This window comes from Schistocerca piceifrons, chromosome 2 (genome assembly GCF_021461385.2).
Source record: "Schistocerca piceifrons isolate TAMUIC-IGC-003096 chromosome 2, iqSchPice1.1, whole genome shotgun sequence".
Taxonomy (NCBI): Eukaryota; Metazoa; Arthropoda; class Insecta; order Orthoptera; family Acrididae; genus Schistocerca; species Schistocerca piceifrons.
This window is the reverse complement of record NC_060139.1, coordinates 763,740,799-763,761,781: the sequence shown is the minus strand read 5'-3', so window position 1 is coordinate 763,761,781 and position 20,983 is coordinate 763,740,799. Positions and strand designations below refer to the sequence as shown.

At 40.4% G+C, this 20,983-nt stretch overlaps 1 protein-coding gene across 1 annotated transcript in view; it reads left to right on the top strand.

The window, feature by feature from the left end:
- LOC124775838 overlaps window positions 1-20,983 on the top strand; it is a 134,719-nt gene that overhangs the window by 75,489 nt on the left and 38,247 nt on the right. Inside the window, exon 5 of the mRNA XM_047250673.1 lies at window positions 1,547-1,816. Coding sequence (XP_047106629.1) covers window positions 1,547-1,816 — 270 coding nt within the window. The remainder of the gene's footprint in view (window positions 1-1,546; window positions 1,817-20,983) is intronic.

Here is a 20,983-nt window from a genome sequence, read left to right as displayed (position 1 = left end):
ATGCAGATGATAAACGGGTATTCAGTGGACAAATGTATTATACTAGAACTGACATGTGATTACATTTTCACGCAATTTGGGTTCATAGATCCTGAGAAATCAGTGCCAAGAACAACCACCTCTGGCCGTAATAACGGCCTTGATACGCCGGGGCATTGAGTCGAACAAAGCTCGGATGGCGCGTACAGGTACAGCTGTCTATGCAGCTTCAACACGATACCACAGTTCATCAAGAGTTGTGACTGGCGTATTGTGACGAGCCAGTTGCTCGACACCCATTGACCAGGCGTTTTCAATTGGTGAGAGATCTGGGGAATGTGCTGGCCAGGGGAGCAGTCGAACATTTTCTGTATCCAGAAAGGACCATACAGGAGCTGCAACAGGCGGTCGTGCATTATCCTGCTGAAATGTAGGCTTTCGCAGGGATCGAATGAAGGGTAGAGCCAAGGGTCGTAACACATCTGAAATGTAACGTCCACTGTTCAAAGTGCCGTCAATGCGAACAATAAGTGACCGAGACGTGTAACCAATGGCACCCCCATACTATCAGGCCGGGTGATACACCAGTATGGCGATGACGAATACACGCATCCAGTGTGCGTTCACTGTAATGTCGCCAAACACGGATGCGACCATCATGATGCTGTCAACGCAACCTGGATTCATCCGAAAAAATGACGTTTTGCCATTCGTGCACCCAGGTTCGTCGGTGAGTACACCATCGCTGGCGCTCCTGTCTGTGATGCAGCGTCAAGGATATCCGCAGCCATGGTCTCCGATTTGATAGTCAATGCTGCAGCGAACGTCGTCAAACTGTTCGTGCAGATGGTTGTTGTCTTGCAAACGTCCCCATGTGTTGACTCGGGGATCGAGACGTGGCTGCACGATCCGTTACAGCCATGCGAATAAGATGCCTGTCATCTCGACTGCCGAGGCCGTTGGAATACAACACGGCGTTCCGTATTACCCTCCTGAACCCACTGATTCCATATTCTGCTAACAGTCATTGAATCTCGACCAACGCGAGCAGCAATGTCGCGATACGATAAACCGCAATCGCGATAGGCTACAATCCGACCTGTACCAAAGTCGGAAACGTGATGGTACGCATTTCTCCTCCATACACGAGGCATCACAACAACGTTTCACCAGAAAACGCCGGTCAACTGCTGTTTGTGTATGAGAAATCGAATGGAAACTTTCCTCGTGTCAGCACGTTGTAGGATTCGCCACCGACGCCAACCTTGTGTGAATGCTCTGAAAAGCTAATAATTTGCATATCACAGCATCTTCTTCCTATCGGTTAAATTTCGCATCCGTAGCACGTCATCTTCTTGGTGTAGCAAGTTTAATGGCCAGCAGTGTAAATAGTCATTCTGCTTACTGCTGACCTAATATCAGTTGGCCTGCAGTTTCAGTATGGGATGTTCAAAGTGTACGCTTATGTTATGTCGACACTGTAGACAGCATGTTGGAAATGCTATTGTCGTCGGTTAAGTTTGCAGACAGAGAGGAGGGTTAGGACGTTCGCTGGTGGCTGCCGTAGACGCGGTGCCGGTGGTCGGCGGAGGCGGTGCTGTCGCGGGACGCGCTGCCGCTGGCGGTGCGGCTGTGCCCGGAGGCGGAGAGCGTGCGCGTGCGCTGCGACAGCGACACGCCGCACGACGCGCTCGAGGCGCTCGGGCGGCTGCGGCGCATGCGCGAGCTCAGCGTCGCCTGCGTCACCAGCGGCGAGCGCAGCCTGCTCGACTTCCAGGACCTGCTGCCGCTGCTCGACGCGCACGGCCAGAGGCACCTCGTCTCGCTAGAGCTCAAGGTGCGTAGTCCACCCGCGCTGCGCCGTTGAGCTCAGTGGCCGGTCTTCTGCTTCCAACGCAATCGGGTATTTGTACTTTTTTTTTTTCAATCATACGTAAGGTTCAGATCTCAAATACGAGGATCACTCCAAAAGAAATACTCACTATTTTTGAAAAAATACAGTTTTTATTCTGCGTGTGTGAAAGTTTTGCAGGTGTAAATACATCCTTCCCGCTTGTTTTCAAACTTAGTTCAACCTGTTCCCGTCAGTGGCGCCGTCACAACATGTCTTCAAGATGGCTGCTACTCTTGACGTTCGTCAGAAGCAACGTGCTGTCATAAAATTCCTGTGCTGGGAAAACGAGACAGTGGGAAACATCCACAAGACGTTGAAAAAGGTGTAAGGCAATGCTGCAGTCGATCGCAGTACAGTTAGTCGGTGGGGAAGCAGATTACGTGACGAAAGCGGGCACGGCAATATTGAGGATTGTTCTCGCAGCGGCAGGCCTCGTACTGCACACAATCCAGACAATGTGCAGAGAGTTAACGAATTGGTGACTGCTGATAGACGCATCACAGTAAACGGATTGTCATGCTACGTTGAGATAGGGGAAGGAAGTGTTTGCAGAATACTGAAAGTGTTGGCGTTGAAAAAGGTTTGTGCCATGTGGGTTCCCAGGATGTTGACAGTGGCTCACAAAGAAACAAGAAACACGGTATGCAACGAACTTTTGGAACAGTACGAGAATGGTGGAGATGAATTTCTTGGAAGAATTGTGACTATCATCTCTTCGAGAATCTGAAAGACTCTCTTCGTGGAACAAGGTTTGATGATGATGACTCCTTTGTGCACGCTGCCAAACAGCGGCTCCAACAGGTTGGTCCAGCATTTTACCGTGCGGGTATACAGGTGCTGGTTCCAAGATGGGGTAAGGCAGTTGAGAAGAATGGAAATTATATAGAGAAATAAAAATATTGTTCGTAAAGGATGTATCTACACACTGTAAAACTTTCAAAGGTGTATAATAGAAGATAAATTAAAAAAAAATAGTGTGCATTTCTTTTGGAGTGACCCTCGTATCAATCACCCGAAACAGTTTGATGCAACTCCCAGAAATTCTCGAGAAAATCAAGTTTTCCGCTCGAGCCTTATACCCTAGAACATGACTCTCCAAACCGCGGCCCTCAGGGTGTCAGCGGACCATAAAGTGAGCATTTAACACACTGTCGGTAGAAAATGAACTTCTTTAAAACGTAATGTCAATATTTTCAATTTCAAACTCCCCCCGCACGATGCTATTCTCTCATTGGTCCAAGAGGGTTTATTGTTATTATTTCTTTCTTTTTGCCTCAGCTAACATTATGTGCGGCTTAAAAGTACTTGTCTTCTTCCGCTGAGCCCCAGGTAGTTAAAAGGTTGGACACCAGTGTCGTGCAACAGTGTCCTATTTTTTTTGATGAAAATTGTGTTTCTGTGCTACGCGCCTACCACGTCCATGGCCCAAATTCAATCCATGGCTATGATGAAATTTTATACCGTTGCATTTGCATAAACATTTCCATGATGAATGCAATACGTAAGGATGAACAAAATATAAGTCTCTTTCAATTTAAACACTCTTTCACAAAAATTCAGGGATTAAGAATCTGTATGTGCGATGACAATGGCATTTTTGTGCACAGTGCCTTATTGGAAATAGGAAGACCAGCGTTTTTCATAAAAACGATAGTTAGTCATATGCTAATTAACATGTATATGATGGATTTTATATTTAAGTGAAGCATGTATTTGAACGAAACGGAAAATAACGTAGCACTTAATGACTGAAACAAGACTCGATCCAGTGATCACCAGTTTCGATGGCTACTGATTTTTTTCCAATCTCAGTGTATCTCGTGCTTCACGGTTCAAATGGCTCTGAGCCCCATGGGATTTAACATCTGAGGTCATCAGCCCCCTAGAACTTACAACTACTTAAACCTAACTAACCTAAGGACTTCACATATATCCACGCCCGAGGCAGGAGTCGAACCTGCTACAGTAGATGTGCGCGGTTCCGGACTGAAGCGCCTAGAACCGCTAGGCCACAGTGCTTCACGGAAATCCTACGAGAACATGCACCGTTGTTTACAAATTTGCATCAGCCAGGAATCGATCTTAAGACCCCTACGTTCCAGGCGAACAGTCTATCAGACGGTCACGCTGCCTGTGGGGAAATACCAACCTTCATTAAGCATATTTGAGGTGGTCGGAACACTTCGAAATCGATTTTCTTGAGATTTTTTGAGCGTTGCATGTAAGGGCTTTGCGAGGTTAAATTTGGCTTCTGAATTTCACGTATCGGTACCTGATACAGTAGCTAAGCAGGACACTGGCCACTGGAGTGGAAGAAATGAACCCAAGCCGGGGATATATGAAATATATACAGTTTTTTTTATTTGCCAAGGCACTAAAAAGAAGAATATACTTATAGCATGCATAAAACGATTAAGCAAAATATGATCTTTCATACAAGCTCAACAATATGAATCGTAAAACAGAGAGTCAGAACAAATTCCTAGAGAGACTTTAATTAAAGCAAAACGCCACTTGATTTGAAATCTAAAACTACAAAAACATTTTCCTTGAAATTCAACTGAGAAAATTCCGGCAATTGCACATGCATGCACACAGGAACCATAATTTTACCTACGATTCAACAACACATCGTAGTGTGCAGCACATTTACAGTACCAAATTTACGTGACTGTAATTGTTGTAGAAGAAGAGCCCAATGTCATCAACTATTTGCTCAATAATTAGACAAAAGAAAAATTTCTCGCAATATTAAGAACAATGCACCACACGGTGGTCTCACGTTCATCCCCTTAGTTCGCCTGGGCACCGGACTACGTATACAATAACTTCAATAATATTACGCAAACAGATTGAGTTCACCAAATAGTAATTAGTACATCATATACTTAGGTCTGCTAATGAACAAGGTAATGTGAGTCAAGTGATCAAGACTTAGGCTTAAGTTTAACACATTCACTAACAAGAACATAAAACAGTAAAAATCACCTGACGTGCCTTTAAAAATAAATTTAAAAAAAGCTTTTCAAAAGCTTCAGCAAACATTCACAATGTAAAGTTACGCTGCACCCTGATTTTAGGAGAAATTAAAACTTTCAAACCTTAAACAAATATTCACAACTTGAGAACAGTAAGGCTACACTGTGCCACCCTTAAAGGAAGGTTAAAACGGCAAATTTTAAACAAAGTTCAGAGTTGTAAGGTTACTTTGAACCATACCCAAACGGTGAACACAAAATCTTCCCAATCGGCCTCGGTTCAGGGGAAAAGTTCCTGAATTAAAATGACCTGCTATCAGCAGCGAAGAAGAAATTCTGTAGAACGTGACATCCAGGAGGGGACTAACAACAAGAGGACACACCCAAGCCAGATGAAATAACAATTAGGTCGACGTCGTGTAAGGAAACAGGGAGCTGTAATAGTAAGCATGGCTGGTGAGAACCGAAGAACAACTCTTAACGTTCAAATAAAGCGGCTCATCAGTGAGGGTGGTAGCAAGCAGACCGGCGTGTGGACTCAACATTGCAAGATATTCCGTAAAACGCAACATACTGAACCGACGAAACCTAGTTCCACCATGCGACCCGCTGCTCCTACGTAGCGTTCTGACAGCTGCTTGCCACTCCACACCCACCACTGATGCCCGCTGCTGTTTCGTAAACGCAACCGTATCGCCGGCTGTCAGCCCCGCCCTTTGTTAGTCGCTCGCAAATGCCACCTGTCCACCAGCTCCACCTTCGCACTACGACCAAAACTCTGCGATTGCTCGTAATTAACACTAGAAGTACCATGTGGATCATTTTTGACCCACTATGGTTTTTTAAGGTCCGTAGCCCCATCTATAATCATCGCAGGACCAAATGCTCCCGTGACTTCTCATCATTTATGGGGTAACACAACTCACCAAAATTTCATCCCCCTACCTCGCTTAGAAGTATGAAAAATATACCTGTTATACCAGTAGTACCATTTGGGTCATTTTTGAACCATACCTATTTTAATGCAGTTTGATATCAGCAACACTGGTTTTCAGACACTAGCTAGTTATTTGTTTTTATGTTTTAGTTCGTTGATTGCAATAAGCAAGAAAACACGCAGAGAATTTTAGAATCTTTCACAAATATTCGGTACTTACTTTATTTTTCACTAAAAGTAGAAATACTATTAATACTCACATAAACAATATGTCTTGATTCTGTCTCAGTCTTTTTATAAAGAAAACATTATAACATTGTTTTCCTTACTCGTTTTAACGACGATTGACGAAAGATTGTCGAATTTCTTCTGTAAAATTTAAGATAAAAGTTTACGTTTGACAGTGTACTATTCATTTTAGAGACGTATTGTCAATATGAAGACACTCAAAACACCACCCAGATACGAATGGAACGATTGTTTTCTACTGTGGGTCAAAAATGACCCACATGGTACTAATAGGGTCCGGTGAAGTCAGGTACTTCTTGTGCTAAGATGATCGTAATTAAGAGCCCACTAACAGACGCGACATAAAACCTCTAGATAACGATACGGACGCTATATATCCGGAAAGCATGCATCAGTACCGTAGACATAAAAGATTGTACAAATCCGACAAGCCGAGTACCATGTGGTCTCTTTGTTAGACACATACTAGTTGACTGTCACCCTCGATTCTTTAAAGAATCGATCTCCTACTTATAAAACAGCGACAAACGTCTGATTAGTTGACAAATGAGCTAATCTATTAATATTTCACATTAAGTACGTGAGCGAGAAACTTTAAGCTTAGGTACCTAAGTTTTCGAGTATAAAAATATCAGACGTAAGTAGCCGTATCTTTCGGTTATATTAACTCAGAAGCTTTAAGCTTTTATATCGCCAAATACCAGAGGCCTTAGTATTTGACATAAATTTCAACTTGATACCTTTAACCTCCTGAGAAAAAAGGGTCTTAACAGACGGTCAGACAGATGGACAATAAACTGATCCTAGCAGGATGCCGTTTTTAGCGATTAAGGTACGAAATCCTAAAAAGGTTTCATATTATGCTCGAAGTTTGCTGGAAGTCGTTAAGTCCTCCTATTGTGAAGCACTCGATGAATATAGTCTGTGTAATTTGCTCCCCGTTTTAAGCAAGAGCAAGTTTTCTACGCATTTCAATATTTATGACTTCATATGTCCTGAAGTATGTGAAGTAAAGTGATACAATTTTGCAGGTACAGTAAGCAGTACCTGTGCTTATTGTATAAAATAAAATGCATGTTTCACCATCATCTGTTGTTCTTTTTTCTTTTTTTTTTAATTCAAATATCTTCCGGTTCAGTCACAGGCCATCTTCACAGATTAGGGTTAAAACAGTTTGGGCTCGACATCACATGGCTCATTACGTAAATAATGGCCACGTGTCATATGTAAGTACTTATACCTCTGATCTCTTCAGTACCGTTCTGTTTACGCATGTTTTCAGTATGTTTGCTTTTAAAAGTCCTGTGTGTTATACTTGAATTAATGGCATGCTCTAAATGTGAGACGTGGCCATTATTTATGTAGTGACAGATGTGATGTTGTGCCCAACACTGTTTTAACTCTAATCTATGAAGATGGTCTCTGACTGAAAAGTCAATATTTGGGTTTTAAAAAAGCAGTTAATGATCAGAAATGTATTTTATACATTGCATCACGACTGTTGTTAATCATCTTCCAAAAATATGTGCTGCGAATAGAGTTAATAGTAGGGTGGCAGTAAGTTAAAATATCACGTCTGATGCTCAGTGGCAAGAAGTTAAAATGTCATGTTTGATGGTAAAGTTTTACTGCTTGAAAAGTAAAAGTGAACTTATCAATACATTTCTTTTCTTTCGTCGTGTTTTGACGAATATCGGCGGGAAAATGTTTCGTAATGATGGGAAAACAGTGTAAATTTTGTTGACCATCTCTATGTGTTCTCATTCTCAAACATTGTGTAAGTAGGCTGTTTAGGTTATTTTAAAGCTAACGCCACGTAGCTCTCTGTATGAAAATCACTGGCTGTGCTGTGTGCAGTCTGGGGCTGGGTGGCATTGTTGGAATTTGTTATTATAGTGTTGGGCAGTTGGCTGTTAACAGCACGTAGCGTTGGCAGTTGGAGGTGAGCCGCCAGCAGTGGTGGATGTGGGGAAGTGATATGGCGGATTTTTGAGAGCGGATGATCTGGACGTGTGTCCATCAGAAACAGTACATTTGTAAGACTGAATGTCATGAACTGATATATATAATATGACTTTTGAACACTATTAAGGTAAATACATAGTTTATTCTCTATCAAAATCTTTCATTTGCTAACTATGCCTATCAGTAGTTAGTGCCTTTAGTAGTTTGAATCTTTTATTTAGCTGGCAGTAGTGGCGCTCGCTGTATTGCAGTAGTTCGAGTAACGAAGATTTTTGTGAGGTAAGTGATTTGTGAAACGTATAGGTTAATGTTAGTCAGGGCCATTCTTTTGTAGGGATTTTTGAAAGTCGGATTGCGTTGCGCCAAAAATATTGTGTGTGAGTTACAGCACAGTCATGTATAATTGTTCTAAGGGGACGTTTCATATGTCGATCCTTAGCCGAGGATACTTCACTGGAATCTTCTGATTTTTTCTTGTGGTTTGTGTAATTAGTGTAGCTTTTCTTTATTGCTAGCGCGTAATTGTAGAGAGAATCTCCTTTGTAGTTGCAGTCTTTCGTTGTTGTACAGTAAAACAGTTGTGGCATGCATGTAGATTTGCACCAAGTATTTCGCAGCTGCGCTTGCGATTAACTAGATATTATTTTCAGTGCTATGTTAATGTGTTCTCTTATTTTTGCTCTACAAATTGGGCTTTTCTGTGTTATCGTGTGAACTACGTGATAATTATGGCGTGTGAAAACCGTAACGCTAGGCTCCAAAGTAAACTGCGAAATAATAGTGACGACGAGCGTAGCTTATCAGCACCAGTGTGTAATGAATTAACAGACATTGGAAGTAGTAATTTGGTAATTGTGCATAGGGAAATGGAGCGGGCGGCAAATAATGGCGTAGACAGTGAAACATTTAGTGAACAGGGAAGCATTATCGATCGATCGGTCGGCAACAGCTCGCCTCAGGAATCCGAAATGACAGGACACAATCTCGCAATTACTGTAGATTCAGGTTTTGGGTCCTCACCGTTTTCTCAAATAAGTCAAGATACATTTTCTGCTTGTCAAAATGTGAATGTTGCCGGTGCAAATTCACTGCCGGAAAGCACTGAGGAACATGTTTCAGACACCAGTGCATTGTTGTTACAATTAATACAACAAATGGGACAAAAGCTTCAAAAGTTAGACACAATGGAACAAAAGCTTCAAAAGTTAGACACAATGGAACAAAATCAGAGACAAACACAGCAAAAGCTTCAAAAGTTAGACACAATGGAACAAAATCTTCGGAAGTTAGACACCACGCTTGAACAAACGCGTGAAGATTTAACTACTGACTTACATAACATTGAATTGAAATGTCAAAAAGTCTGTAATGACGTAAAAACACAAATTTGTGAGCATTTTCAATCTATTTTTTCGCGGCATGAAAATGCATTACAGAATCACGAAGCAGCCATAAAAGAACTGCAAACTATTGTTCATGAAAATCATGAGACCGTGCCAGCTAAAATTGACTCAGTTGCATCTACCGATTTGGATACACAACTTGCAAAAACTCAGGAAAACTTAAAGGACACAGTAGATACCCTGAAAATTGGTTCAGAAAGACACATGGAGGAAATTAGTTCATTATCAGAGAAAGTGGTTGAACTTTCGGAACAGCTAAATAATTTATCTACGACGGTAGATGATAATCTGAATGACACAAAAGCGGTAGTCTTCAATGACACAGAAGAGTGTGAACAAATTAGGAAATTCAAACAAAATCAGAATCAAATTAATACGCAACACCAAAGAGAAATCGGGGAAGTACAAGATCAGCTGACACAGGTAATACAAGAATTACGTATTTTAGAGGACACTCGCGCTCCAATACGGGAAGAGGGACATAGAAATACGGAACAGCCACAATATAATAACACGGGGTACTTCGGAAATTATGAAAGAAATTGGCAAGGTACACCGAATTTTGAGATGGAACCGCCGAAACGACGTAACAATGACCGACATGCGACTCGCCGACATGATGATTTTGACTATAAGCTGTTTATTACTACACATAAATTCAAAAACATTTAAGAATTCCGCCAACGACATTCATCCACCAGCGTGGCTTCGTCAATTCTCTAATTTTTTTTCCTCCCAAATGGTCATTAGAGCACAGATTAGAATCTATGTGTGGCTATTTAGAGAATGAACCAGCTGTAAGAATGCGATCGGTCATTCACGACTGCCACAGTGAAGGAGAATTTTATCATGCTTTCCTCTCAGGGTATTGGTCTCAAGCTACACAAGACTGAGTAAAACATAGCATCATAATGATGAAACATTTCGAACAATCTGAATTCTCCAGTCTTGTGAAATATTTTGAAGATATGTTGCACAAGAATCAGTAGCTGTCAAACCCATACAGCCCTTCAGAAGACATCCACATTTGCTTAATCAGATTACCTGAACATTTAAGACATACTATTTTGGCAGGACGTTGCAAAGACGACATTGAAGCTTTTCAGGGACTGTTACAAGAATTGTAAATTGACACTGACAATATCAGAACGCGAAAACAGGAGCACAACAATTACAGGTCACATCTGTCACAATTCCGCGATGACAGAAATAATAAATGGACACGACAAGGCTATTCTTACAAAGTAAATCATGACCAAAACAGACATCACCCATATGACAACCATTGGCAGAGTAGTAATAATTACAGGGAAAGATCACCTCTCCGCAGTAATCACTATCACAGAGACAATCAGAGAAACAGACAATATGGGAACCAAAATAATTATTATCACGGGAGACAAAATAACTTCAGATGCTATGGTCCACCGTGCAGTGTTAATTCATGGAGGAATTCTCCACCATTTAACCGACAAGAAAGACATTACAGAAATTACCAACATGACGACAGACAATATAATCGTAACGACAGACCTGAATTTCATCAGAGCTGCGGGATTCAAAGAGGGCAGGGCCCTCTCGACAAGGTGAATTTGTAGAAGTTAGGTCTCCAAATCCCAATAACGACGCGCGCCAGCAAAGAGACAGACAATGACTCGCACCGCAGGCAGCCACGTGCGCTGGCTGGCTCAGTGAAAAATAACATAGAGGCTAACCTTGAGAAAAATTTCAGCATTCTTTACCGACATATACCGCATAATTGCGTTCAAGTTGATTTACTGCATACTGAGGAAAGGTAAAGGATTACACCACATTTCACATGTAAAACCGTTTATTGAAAGATAATCTGTTATTTAATATAGTCTTTGCCATAAAACCTTTCACTTCAAGCTACTAGTACAATTTGTCACACTGAGAAACTGTTAACATGCAACAATGTTTTGAAGTTAACTATCCAGTCTAGAACCTAGGGAACATATTTAAACAGAAATTACGAATGCATTGTTATAGTGAACAGACGACACAGTTACATTTCACTGCACACGTTTCTGTTGGTCATAGTAATGCACAATATGTGAGAAGTTGGGACTGTTAGTGTTTGCACATGTGTTAATAGTTTAACAAGGGACTGGTTAACAGCATTGCCGGTTATAAGGACAATTCCAAAAACTTTGTGAGTGCACAAGTGGTGGTTTATGGACTTGCTATATTATCCGTAAAACTCTTCGATGGTGATTGTGCACCTGCACAGTCACAACAGATTGCTGCTGGCCGTCTCTACAAGGATTGCAGTGGGTCTATACTTTTGATGGCCCACCAATACCATTATCTCTACAAGGACTGCAGTGGGTCTGCACCTCTGGTGGCCCACCAATACCATACACTCTACCAGGACTACAGTGGGTCTGCTCTGTGATGACCTCCCTATCAATATTCTTCAACACATCGACTGACTCTGCTGTGGGTTTGCTCTGTTGTGGACCATTACCTGTCTGCATGTCAAGAGTCAGCATTATCTTTCTGTTGTAAGGACAACACTACTTCTTCAAGACTGCATGGAAATCCACTACTTCCATGTGCATTTTCTTTTACTGCTCAGACTTTATGCATAAAATTTTAATTAACACTGTGATGAATAATCAGGACTGTCTTTATGGACTGTGAGAAAATTATAGCTTTTGACCAACATTGTATCAATAAGTGCGTGCATTTGATATCTTTGTTATTGTAATTATGAAAAATTTTATCAAATCATTAATGGCCACAGCCCAAAACAATTTGTAAAATTTTTGGTGGGGAACATGGGGGCTATGTAAGTAGGCTGTTTAGGTTCTTTAAAGGTAACGCCACGTAGCTCTCTGTGTGAAAATCACTGGCTGTGCTGTGTGCAGTCTGTGGCTGGGTGGCATTGTTGGAATTTGCTATTGTATTGTTGGGCAGTTGGCTGTTAACAACACATAGCGTTGGCAGTTGGAGGTGAGCCGCCAGCAGTGGTGGATGAGGGGAAGTGAGATGATGGATTTTTGAGAGCAGATGATCTGGATGTGTGTCCATCAGAAACAGTACATTTGTAAGACTGCATGTCATGAACTGATATATATAATATGACTTTTGAACACTATTAAGGTAAATACATAGTTTGTTCTCTATCAAAATCTTTCATTTGCTAACTATGCTTATCAGTAGTTAGTGCCTTTAGTAGTTTGAATCTTTTATTTAGCTGGCAGTAGTGGCGCTCGCTGTATTGCAGTAGTTCGAGTAACGAAATTTTTTTTGAGGTAAGTGATTTGTGACACGTATGGGTTAATGTTAGTCAGGGCCATTCTTTTGTAGGGATTTTTGAAAGTCAGATTGCGTTGCGCCAAAAATATTATGTGTCAGTTTAAGTAAAGTCATGTGTAATTGTTCTAAGGGGACGTTTCAATTGCGCAAATATATTATGGGTGATTTGCGTACCACGTGTTACACTTCCATAAGAAATATACACAGTTTCTGACTGCATTATTGTCTTAATGTGTTAAAGGTTTAACATAAGATTATAGCTCTTAATGACTAGATTAAGGTAGCATTTTAGATTTTTAGATTCCGACAACTACTCCTTGAAATATTGAAAATTATAGTTTAATGGCCCATGTTAGCCGTTAGTAAGCTGCAGTGGTTCCTCGCGTTAGGCGTTTAATAGTATAGATTTTTCATATAGTAATGCAATGCTCTCGGCGTTATGCTGGCTTACAAAACGGAGTATCTCGTGTCGATGCAGACAGCCCTCGGTTCATAGTCGACGACGCGGTCACTCTGGCTGTGAGCAGTCGGCGAATCACTCACACTGTTCAGTATTCATCCGGACCCCTAGAACGTCCACGCCTCCGCCATCTCCTTGGGTTATGTGCCCCTTGCAGTTTTTGGTAGCGTATTTGAAATGCCATTCTTAAGTAAAGAAGTGAGCAGTTCCTAATTGTTCAAAATAACATTCGCTATACCACGTAAACCAAATCAGTCAATAAGGCTTCAAATCGACATGCACTGAAAAGTGCCGGCAGTACACAATAATAATACCTGTCGCTCGCAGAAAGTCCTTGCAATAGTTTTTTATCTGCCGACTCTATGTATCGCAATACATAAAAAGTGTGTGACCGCCCATATAAGGCTTTTAGTTATTACTATTGCTACACTCAGTGGGATTTCTGAGTGTCACCTTCCTAGCTGTAGTGTGCAGCTGTTATAACTTTAATAGAAACTCTGTTCAGTCTGGAGCAATAATGTGCCTTCGACTGTGGAAGTTCTTTGCAGCTTAAAGGAGGTATCATTTTCGTAGTTAATTGTGGTATTTAATAATGAACAAAACAACAAAGAGCAGAAATTAACAAAAATTCTCTCTTTTTATACTATTATCATAAGGCTCAGAGAAATGCATTAAACCCACAGGATACATTAATACTTGGTTGCTCTCACCAAATGTGTACATTATTTTCAGCAGCTCAGCATGTTCATTGTAGCAAAATGTCACAACCTGCCACAGTTTGTACCTACATGTTTCTTAATTCTGACAGAGATTGTAGAACATCGCCAGCGTGTGACTACCCTATTATATTTCGAAAAACGTTTGTTGGCGTACTTATCAGAGAACACGCTACGGTATGGAGGATGGAATGTCAGAATGTTGGACGCAGTGAGAAACCTAGAAAGAAATAAGCAAAGTTTTAGTCTTGATATAGTGGGCGTCAGTGAGGTGAAACGGAAAGAAGATAAGAATTCCTTTTCAGACGAATATAGGGCAACATTAATATCAGCAGAAAATGATATAACGGGAGTAGGATTCGATATGAGTAGGAAAGTAGGACAGAGAGTTAGCTACTTTGAACAATTCTATAATAGGATTGTTCTCATGAAATACGACAGAAAATTGCGACCTACAACGACACTTCAGGTATACAAGCCGACGTCACAAGCAGAAGATGAAGAGATAGAGAAAATATATGAAGAAAGTGAATGGGTAATTCAGTACATATACGGAAATGAAAATTAATGATGGGAAGTCGTAAGGTGGTTGTTGGGGAGGGAATAGAAAAAAAAATGTTACGGGAGAATGGGTCTAGGCAGTAGGAACGAGAGTGAAAGAAGGTTAGTATATATCAAAAAAGGAATGACAATCATAAAATAATGTGAATTAAAATTTAAAGCGAAATGATAACAATGATAAGATACACTGACGACATTGCTGTCTTCAGTGAGACTAAAGTAGAATTACAAGATCTGTTCGAATTAAATGAACAGACTAATGAATACAGACAATGGACTGAAAGTGAACTGAAAAAAGGCAAATGCAATGAGAATAGCGAGAAACTGAAAATCAAAATTGGCGAACACCCTGAAAGTAAAACAGTCCATGACGGAAGAAGCAAGAAGGACAAAAAGCAGACTAGCACTGACAAAAAGGGTATTCCTGTGAAACAGAAATCTACTGGCATCAGACATAAGCCTTAACGTGAGGAAGAAATTTCTGAGAAGGTACGTTTGGAGCACGGAACTCCAGGGCAGTGAATCACAGACAGTGGGAGAATCGTAAAAGGACAGAATCGAAACGTTTGAGATGAGTTTCTACACAGGGATGTTGAATATTAGGTGGACTGCTAACATAGGGGACGAGGGCGTTCTCTGCAGATTCAGCGTAGAATACGGAAAACAGCGACACGAACGGACAGAATGACCGGATGTGTGTTAAGGCATCAAGAAATAACCTCAAATTAAGTAGCGGGAACTACAGGGTAAAACTGTGAAGGAAGACATATATTGGAACACATTGAGTAATTAATTGAGGACATAGGCTACAAGTACTACTCTGAAATGAATAGGTTGGTGCAGGAGAGCAATACGTGGCGGTCCACGTCAAATATGTCAGAAGATTTATGGAAATCACACAAGTCATCATGTGTGGAACCTTCCTTACGATGATGAACTTGCTCTAGTTCCCCTCTGCATATGATGAAAACAATTATTTATTTATTTCTGCACTGTGCAGTTTCTAGGAAATAATTTTATTCATCGAAAGGAACACTGTCATCCACTAGTGTTACCAAAGTTTTGCATCGTTGTCGTCTAGGTACCTTTAAAACAGATTCAGTTATCACACCAAAATTCTGTTTTTACAGGATCTTTGCGAAATTCCTAAATATACATAATAGGGAAAAATCTATGTCTGATAACGCAATATCGTTTACACCAGCATAATAAAACAACAAAAAGGAATCTGATATCAGCAACTGAAATCCGCATACGTCGGGAAGGTTTCAGTCATTGTATAGAGTATACCACATTGAGCTAATAGTAGAATTTAATAGATACTGAAATACACTAAATGGAAATGAAAATGTTAATTACCCATATTACAAACTAAATGACTAAACAAAGAAATTACAAACAAGCGAGGTAATCAAATGAATAAAAATAGTGCTTCAAAGACAGTACATTTCATCTGTTGCCCTAGTTTGCGTTCACTCCGCAATCAACCATGGTCCACGTATCTGTGAGTTGTAAAAATCTTCAGAATTAAATGTGTATTCCGTTCAGCAAGGTAAAAATGGTGACAAATAGTTGTACACTACTGGCCATTAAAATTGCTACACCAAGAAGAAATGCAGATGATAAACGGGTATTCATTGGACAAATACATTATACTAGAACTGACATGTCATTACATTTTCACGCAATTTCGGTGCATAGATCCTGAGAAATCTGTACCCAGAACAACCACCTCTAGCCGTAATAACGGCCTTGATAAGCCTGGGCATTGTGTCGGACAGAGCTTGGATGGTATGTACAGGTACAGCTGCCCATGCAGCTTCAACACGATACCACAGTTCATCAAGAGTAGTGACTGGCGTATTGTGACGAGCCAGTTGCTTGGCCACCATTGACCAGACGTTTTCAATTGGTCAGAGGTCTGGAGAATGTGCTGGCCAGGGCAGCAGTCGATCATTTTCTGTATCCAGAAAGGCCCGTACAGGACCTCCAACATGCGGTCGTGCAATATCCTGCTGAAATGAAGGGTTTCGCAGGGATCGAATGAACGGTAGAGTGACGGATCGTAACACATCTGAAATGTAACGTCCACTGTTCAAAGTGCCGTCAATGCGAACGAGAGGTGACCGAGACGTGTAACCAATGGCGCCCCATACCATCACGCCGGGTGATACACCAGTATGGCAATGACGAATACACGCTTCCAATGTGCGTTCACATCAATGTTGCCAAATACGGATTCGACCATCATGATGCTGTAAACAGAACCTGGATTCATACGAAAAAAAGACGTTTTGGCATTCGTACACCCAGGTTCGTCGTTGAGTACACCATCGCAGGCGCTCCTGTCTGTGATGCAGCGTCAAGGATAACCGCAGCCATGGTCTCCGAGCTGATTGTCCATGCTGCTGCAAACGCCGTCGAACTGTTCGTGCAGATGGTTGTTGTCTTGCAAACGTCCCCATCTGTTGACTCAGGGATCGAGACATGGCTGCACGAACCGTTACAGTCATGCGGATAAGATGCCTATCATCTCGACTGCTAGTGATACGAGGCCGTTGGGATCCAGCACGGTGTTCCATATTACCCTTCTGAACCCACCGATTCCATATTCTGCTAACAGTCATTGGATCTCGACCAACGCGAGCAGCAATGTCGCGATACGATAAACCGCAATCGCGATAGGCTACAATCCGACCTTTATCAAAGTCGGAAACGTTATGGTACGCATTTCTCCCCCTTACACGAGGCATCACAACAACGTTTCACCAGGTAACGCCGGTCAACTGCTGTTTGTGTATGAGAAATCTGTTGGAAACTTTCCTCATGTCAGCACATTGTAGGTGTCGCCACCGGTGCCAACCTTGTGTGAATGCTCTGAAAAGCTAATCATTTGCATATCACAGCATCTTCTCCCTGTCGGTTAAATTCCGCGTCTGTAGCACGTCATCTTCGTGGTGTAGCAATTTTAATGTCCAGTAGTGTATATTTGTAAAACGACGTTAATAAGAACAAAAAGTAATTTGAAGTCTTTGATCTCGCCTCTCCCTTTCGGTTACTAAAATTGCCTAATAAATAAGATAAGCACCCAGAATACATGGCTGAATGTCAATGTAAATTCGCACACGATCACACCATCAGCAGGTACGTAAATTATTACAGACACAGTTGTCCATGACATCTAGGATGACCACCAGAGGACAATAGTTTTTTTCGGTTTAGTATTGTTAGCAGGCTTGGTAGGGAATGTAAATGGGGTGGAAGTGTAAGATGTCGAGCGATCACCGTGAAGTTTATTAGTTAGTTACTTGTTCCATAGATCAAATGTGCGATAAAAGTTATAAAGTGCAACGGTTCAACACAATAAACATAGAACAGTTTATGTACAGCTAAACAAAAATAAAAAATATATGACTAAGCGTTGGCCATTTACAGGTTTTTTAAATGACCACTACTGCTGAAGAATTTCTCATTGCTATGATAGGAACAGTCAAGAAGAAATTTCTTTAATCTCTATTTGTAAATATTAATGCTACATGTCACGCATTTTGTTCCCATTGGTTGGTTGACTAAGTGGTTTAACAGCTGCATATTTCACCCCATTCTTGTACAAATATTAGATTTATTAAAGGACAATGCAGATCATCTTTCCTTCCAGTGCTGTACTTGTGAATATATCTGTTACTCTCAAACTTAGATCCACAATTGACAACAAAGTTCATGCACGAACAAATGTACTTTGAGGCTGTTGTTAACATTCCCAGCTGCTTAAAGATATACAAGCAAGATCTACGTGTACATACTCTGCGCATGATTCTTATTAGTTTCCTTTGCACAATGAATACCTTTTGGCCAAATGTACTCCAGACACCACTGAATGAAAATATGCAGAATACCTTAACTTGCTGAGTTCTATACGCCAAAAATCTGGCAATTATCCTTACGGAAAAAGTAGCCGAACCTAAATGTTTTAGCAAGTCTCCTTTATGGTTTTTTCTGTTTACGTTTTCATCAATATGTACACCCAAGACAGAACTTTCTACTCTGCCGAAATTTCTTCTTGGTATGCTCTATTAATAGTTGGTGGGATAATTTTTATAGTACAAAAGTGGTTGACCAGCGTTTAAAGGTAGCCCATTTGAGCAGACTGTTCAGTAACTTTCACAAAAACATAATTTACTATTTTCTATCTTGAAGTTTCTTTGCTCGGTTTCAGAGTAATGCTTGTATCATCAGAATTCAGGACTAATTATGCCTCCTGCTCAGATAACGTAACAGATCGGTAACATAAAACTAGAACAACAGCGAGCCAATGATGAAACCCTGTGCGATTTCCATTATAACTTTCCCATACACATGTGACATCCCTTTTTTGTTACTCGAACAGCCTACGAATACTTACTGCATTCCGTTTCATAAGTAAGAAGTAAATGAGGTATTTCCTAAACTATAAAGTCCCTGAGAACTTAACTGCTCTAACAGAATATTATGATTGACACTATCAAATGCCTTCCTCAGAAAAGGTCATAGATGGTGATATTTCATCACTTAAAGATTTTAGTAAGAGCTGAGCATTGCTGACTCAACAGATTGACCCTTTCGAAATTCACTCTGTGACTGGCTAACTATCGCGTTACTACATGGTGGGTGACAACACTGGAGAGCTCTACTTTCTCAAAAATTTTGGGATATGATGCAAGGTGGCGGGACATTGTATCGTAATTATTGACATCTGTTGACTCACCCTTTGGTAGAGATGCCTATCAATGACATACATCAATTTTCATGAAAAAAAACACTGTATTAATCATGCATTACGTAAGTGAATAGTAACATTACATATTGTAGTGTTACTGGTTTGTTTGTTTTTTAGTGTATACTGGTCTCCTATTCTTAACTTCCGTGTGTGTATGTCCTGTAATGTGAACGTTCTTTCAACCGAACAATGCAAGTGGTGTGCCTACGCAAACGCTATCTGATGGAATGAGTCACCAAATCAACATGAAATTGTCACTGCGTTCCAATGAACATTTTCAAAAAAATATTAGAAAACATAAACTGTATACTAAAAAAATTATGTGAAATTCTGTATTGTGCAGTACAGGGAACAGTACTACAACGCATGGCGTCACTGTACGTGTCTTTCACCTCTAACACACAAAACTGACAGGTAAAAAATCCCGCATGAAATCACAAACTGAAATTTGAAAGAATTTTCGAGTCCAAACTGACTAAGTAGAATTCGAACATTAAATGACACGCAGGAGAACATGTAACAGCACACTGTAAGAGTAAGAATGTCTGAGAAAAGAAATGAGATCTGAACCAAACTTTAACCGAGATGATCCTGATGCCTCTAAATAATCTTATCGTGGCCTAACAGGTGTTTAAATTGCCGTAACAAACTTTCGTGACTTACCTTCTGGCAAGACAACTCGGTACAGTTCGAAAATGGTGAATGTTAAAATGCAGTACAACGGCAAACTGGTTAAAGAAAACCTTGCCCAAGTGCAATTCAAGGAAAAGCGTGAATGATATAGAAGCACTGAAAAACTGTATTGAAATAAATTGATTTTTTTCTTTTACAACAGTCTTTTCAAAACTAACATCTGATATAAAAAATTTTACTTTCCCGTGAAATATGTTAATGAAATGCTTAAATGCTAAAAGACTGATGAATCTATAGTTCTTAGTCAAATTCATCTCAGCAGATAATTGAGTTTAATCATGTCTAGACAAACAAAGTAACCGATCCGAATCAGTGGAGAAAAATCATACCAAAATTTATCTTTCAGAACCTCGACACAATTTGCGCGCGGGCAAGAACCGCAGTCACCAAATTTCGTTAACATCTTGACACTTTTAAAATCAATCTTCACAAATCATGTTTCCAAAAATCAACATCCCCTGAGTTTCCGTACCTATTTTCTGTTGGTTATTTCCAGACCACTCAGCAGAGTGATCAACGCCAGACTCTGCCACTTAATACTCATGAATGCTACATAGTCAAATCATACTGCTTGTTCTCAGAACCTCTGTGGCGCAACATATTGACTGTTAGAATCTCCTACCTAAAAAAAAACATACGGCGTAGAAGTATGAAGTGTGACTAATTACAAAAAAGATAACTCGTATCCCTCTTATCGAATTCCAAAAATAGGGTAGAAACGTTACAATAGCCACAAATCTCTTCAATCACACTGGGGATATATTATCCATCTCAAAGTAACGTTTACATTTTGTATTCGTCATGATCTTCTTTATTTCAGCTGGGATGTGAAATTATTTTCTATTTCACGGAGTGACCTCTTTATTGCTTCTTCAGTGTTCTGTTTTGCTCTGTCTTCTGAATTACTTGCTCAAATTTTCTCGTATATTTTTTAAAAAGACAAAAATATTTGCTACACACATTTTTTTACAATGTCACAGTTCTCTTTAATCGAAACAGAGTCACCTTCTATGGCTACTTTCCTTGTCTCCTTGTTCACAACATTTCATATTGACTTTATTGTTAAAATATCTGCCCACCTGTTTTGTACAAAGTTCTGTTTAACAGAAA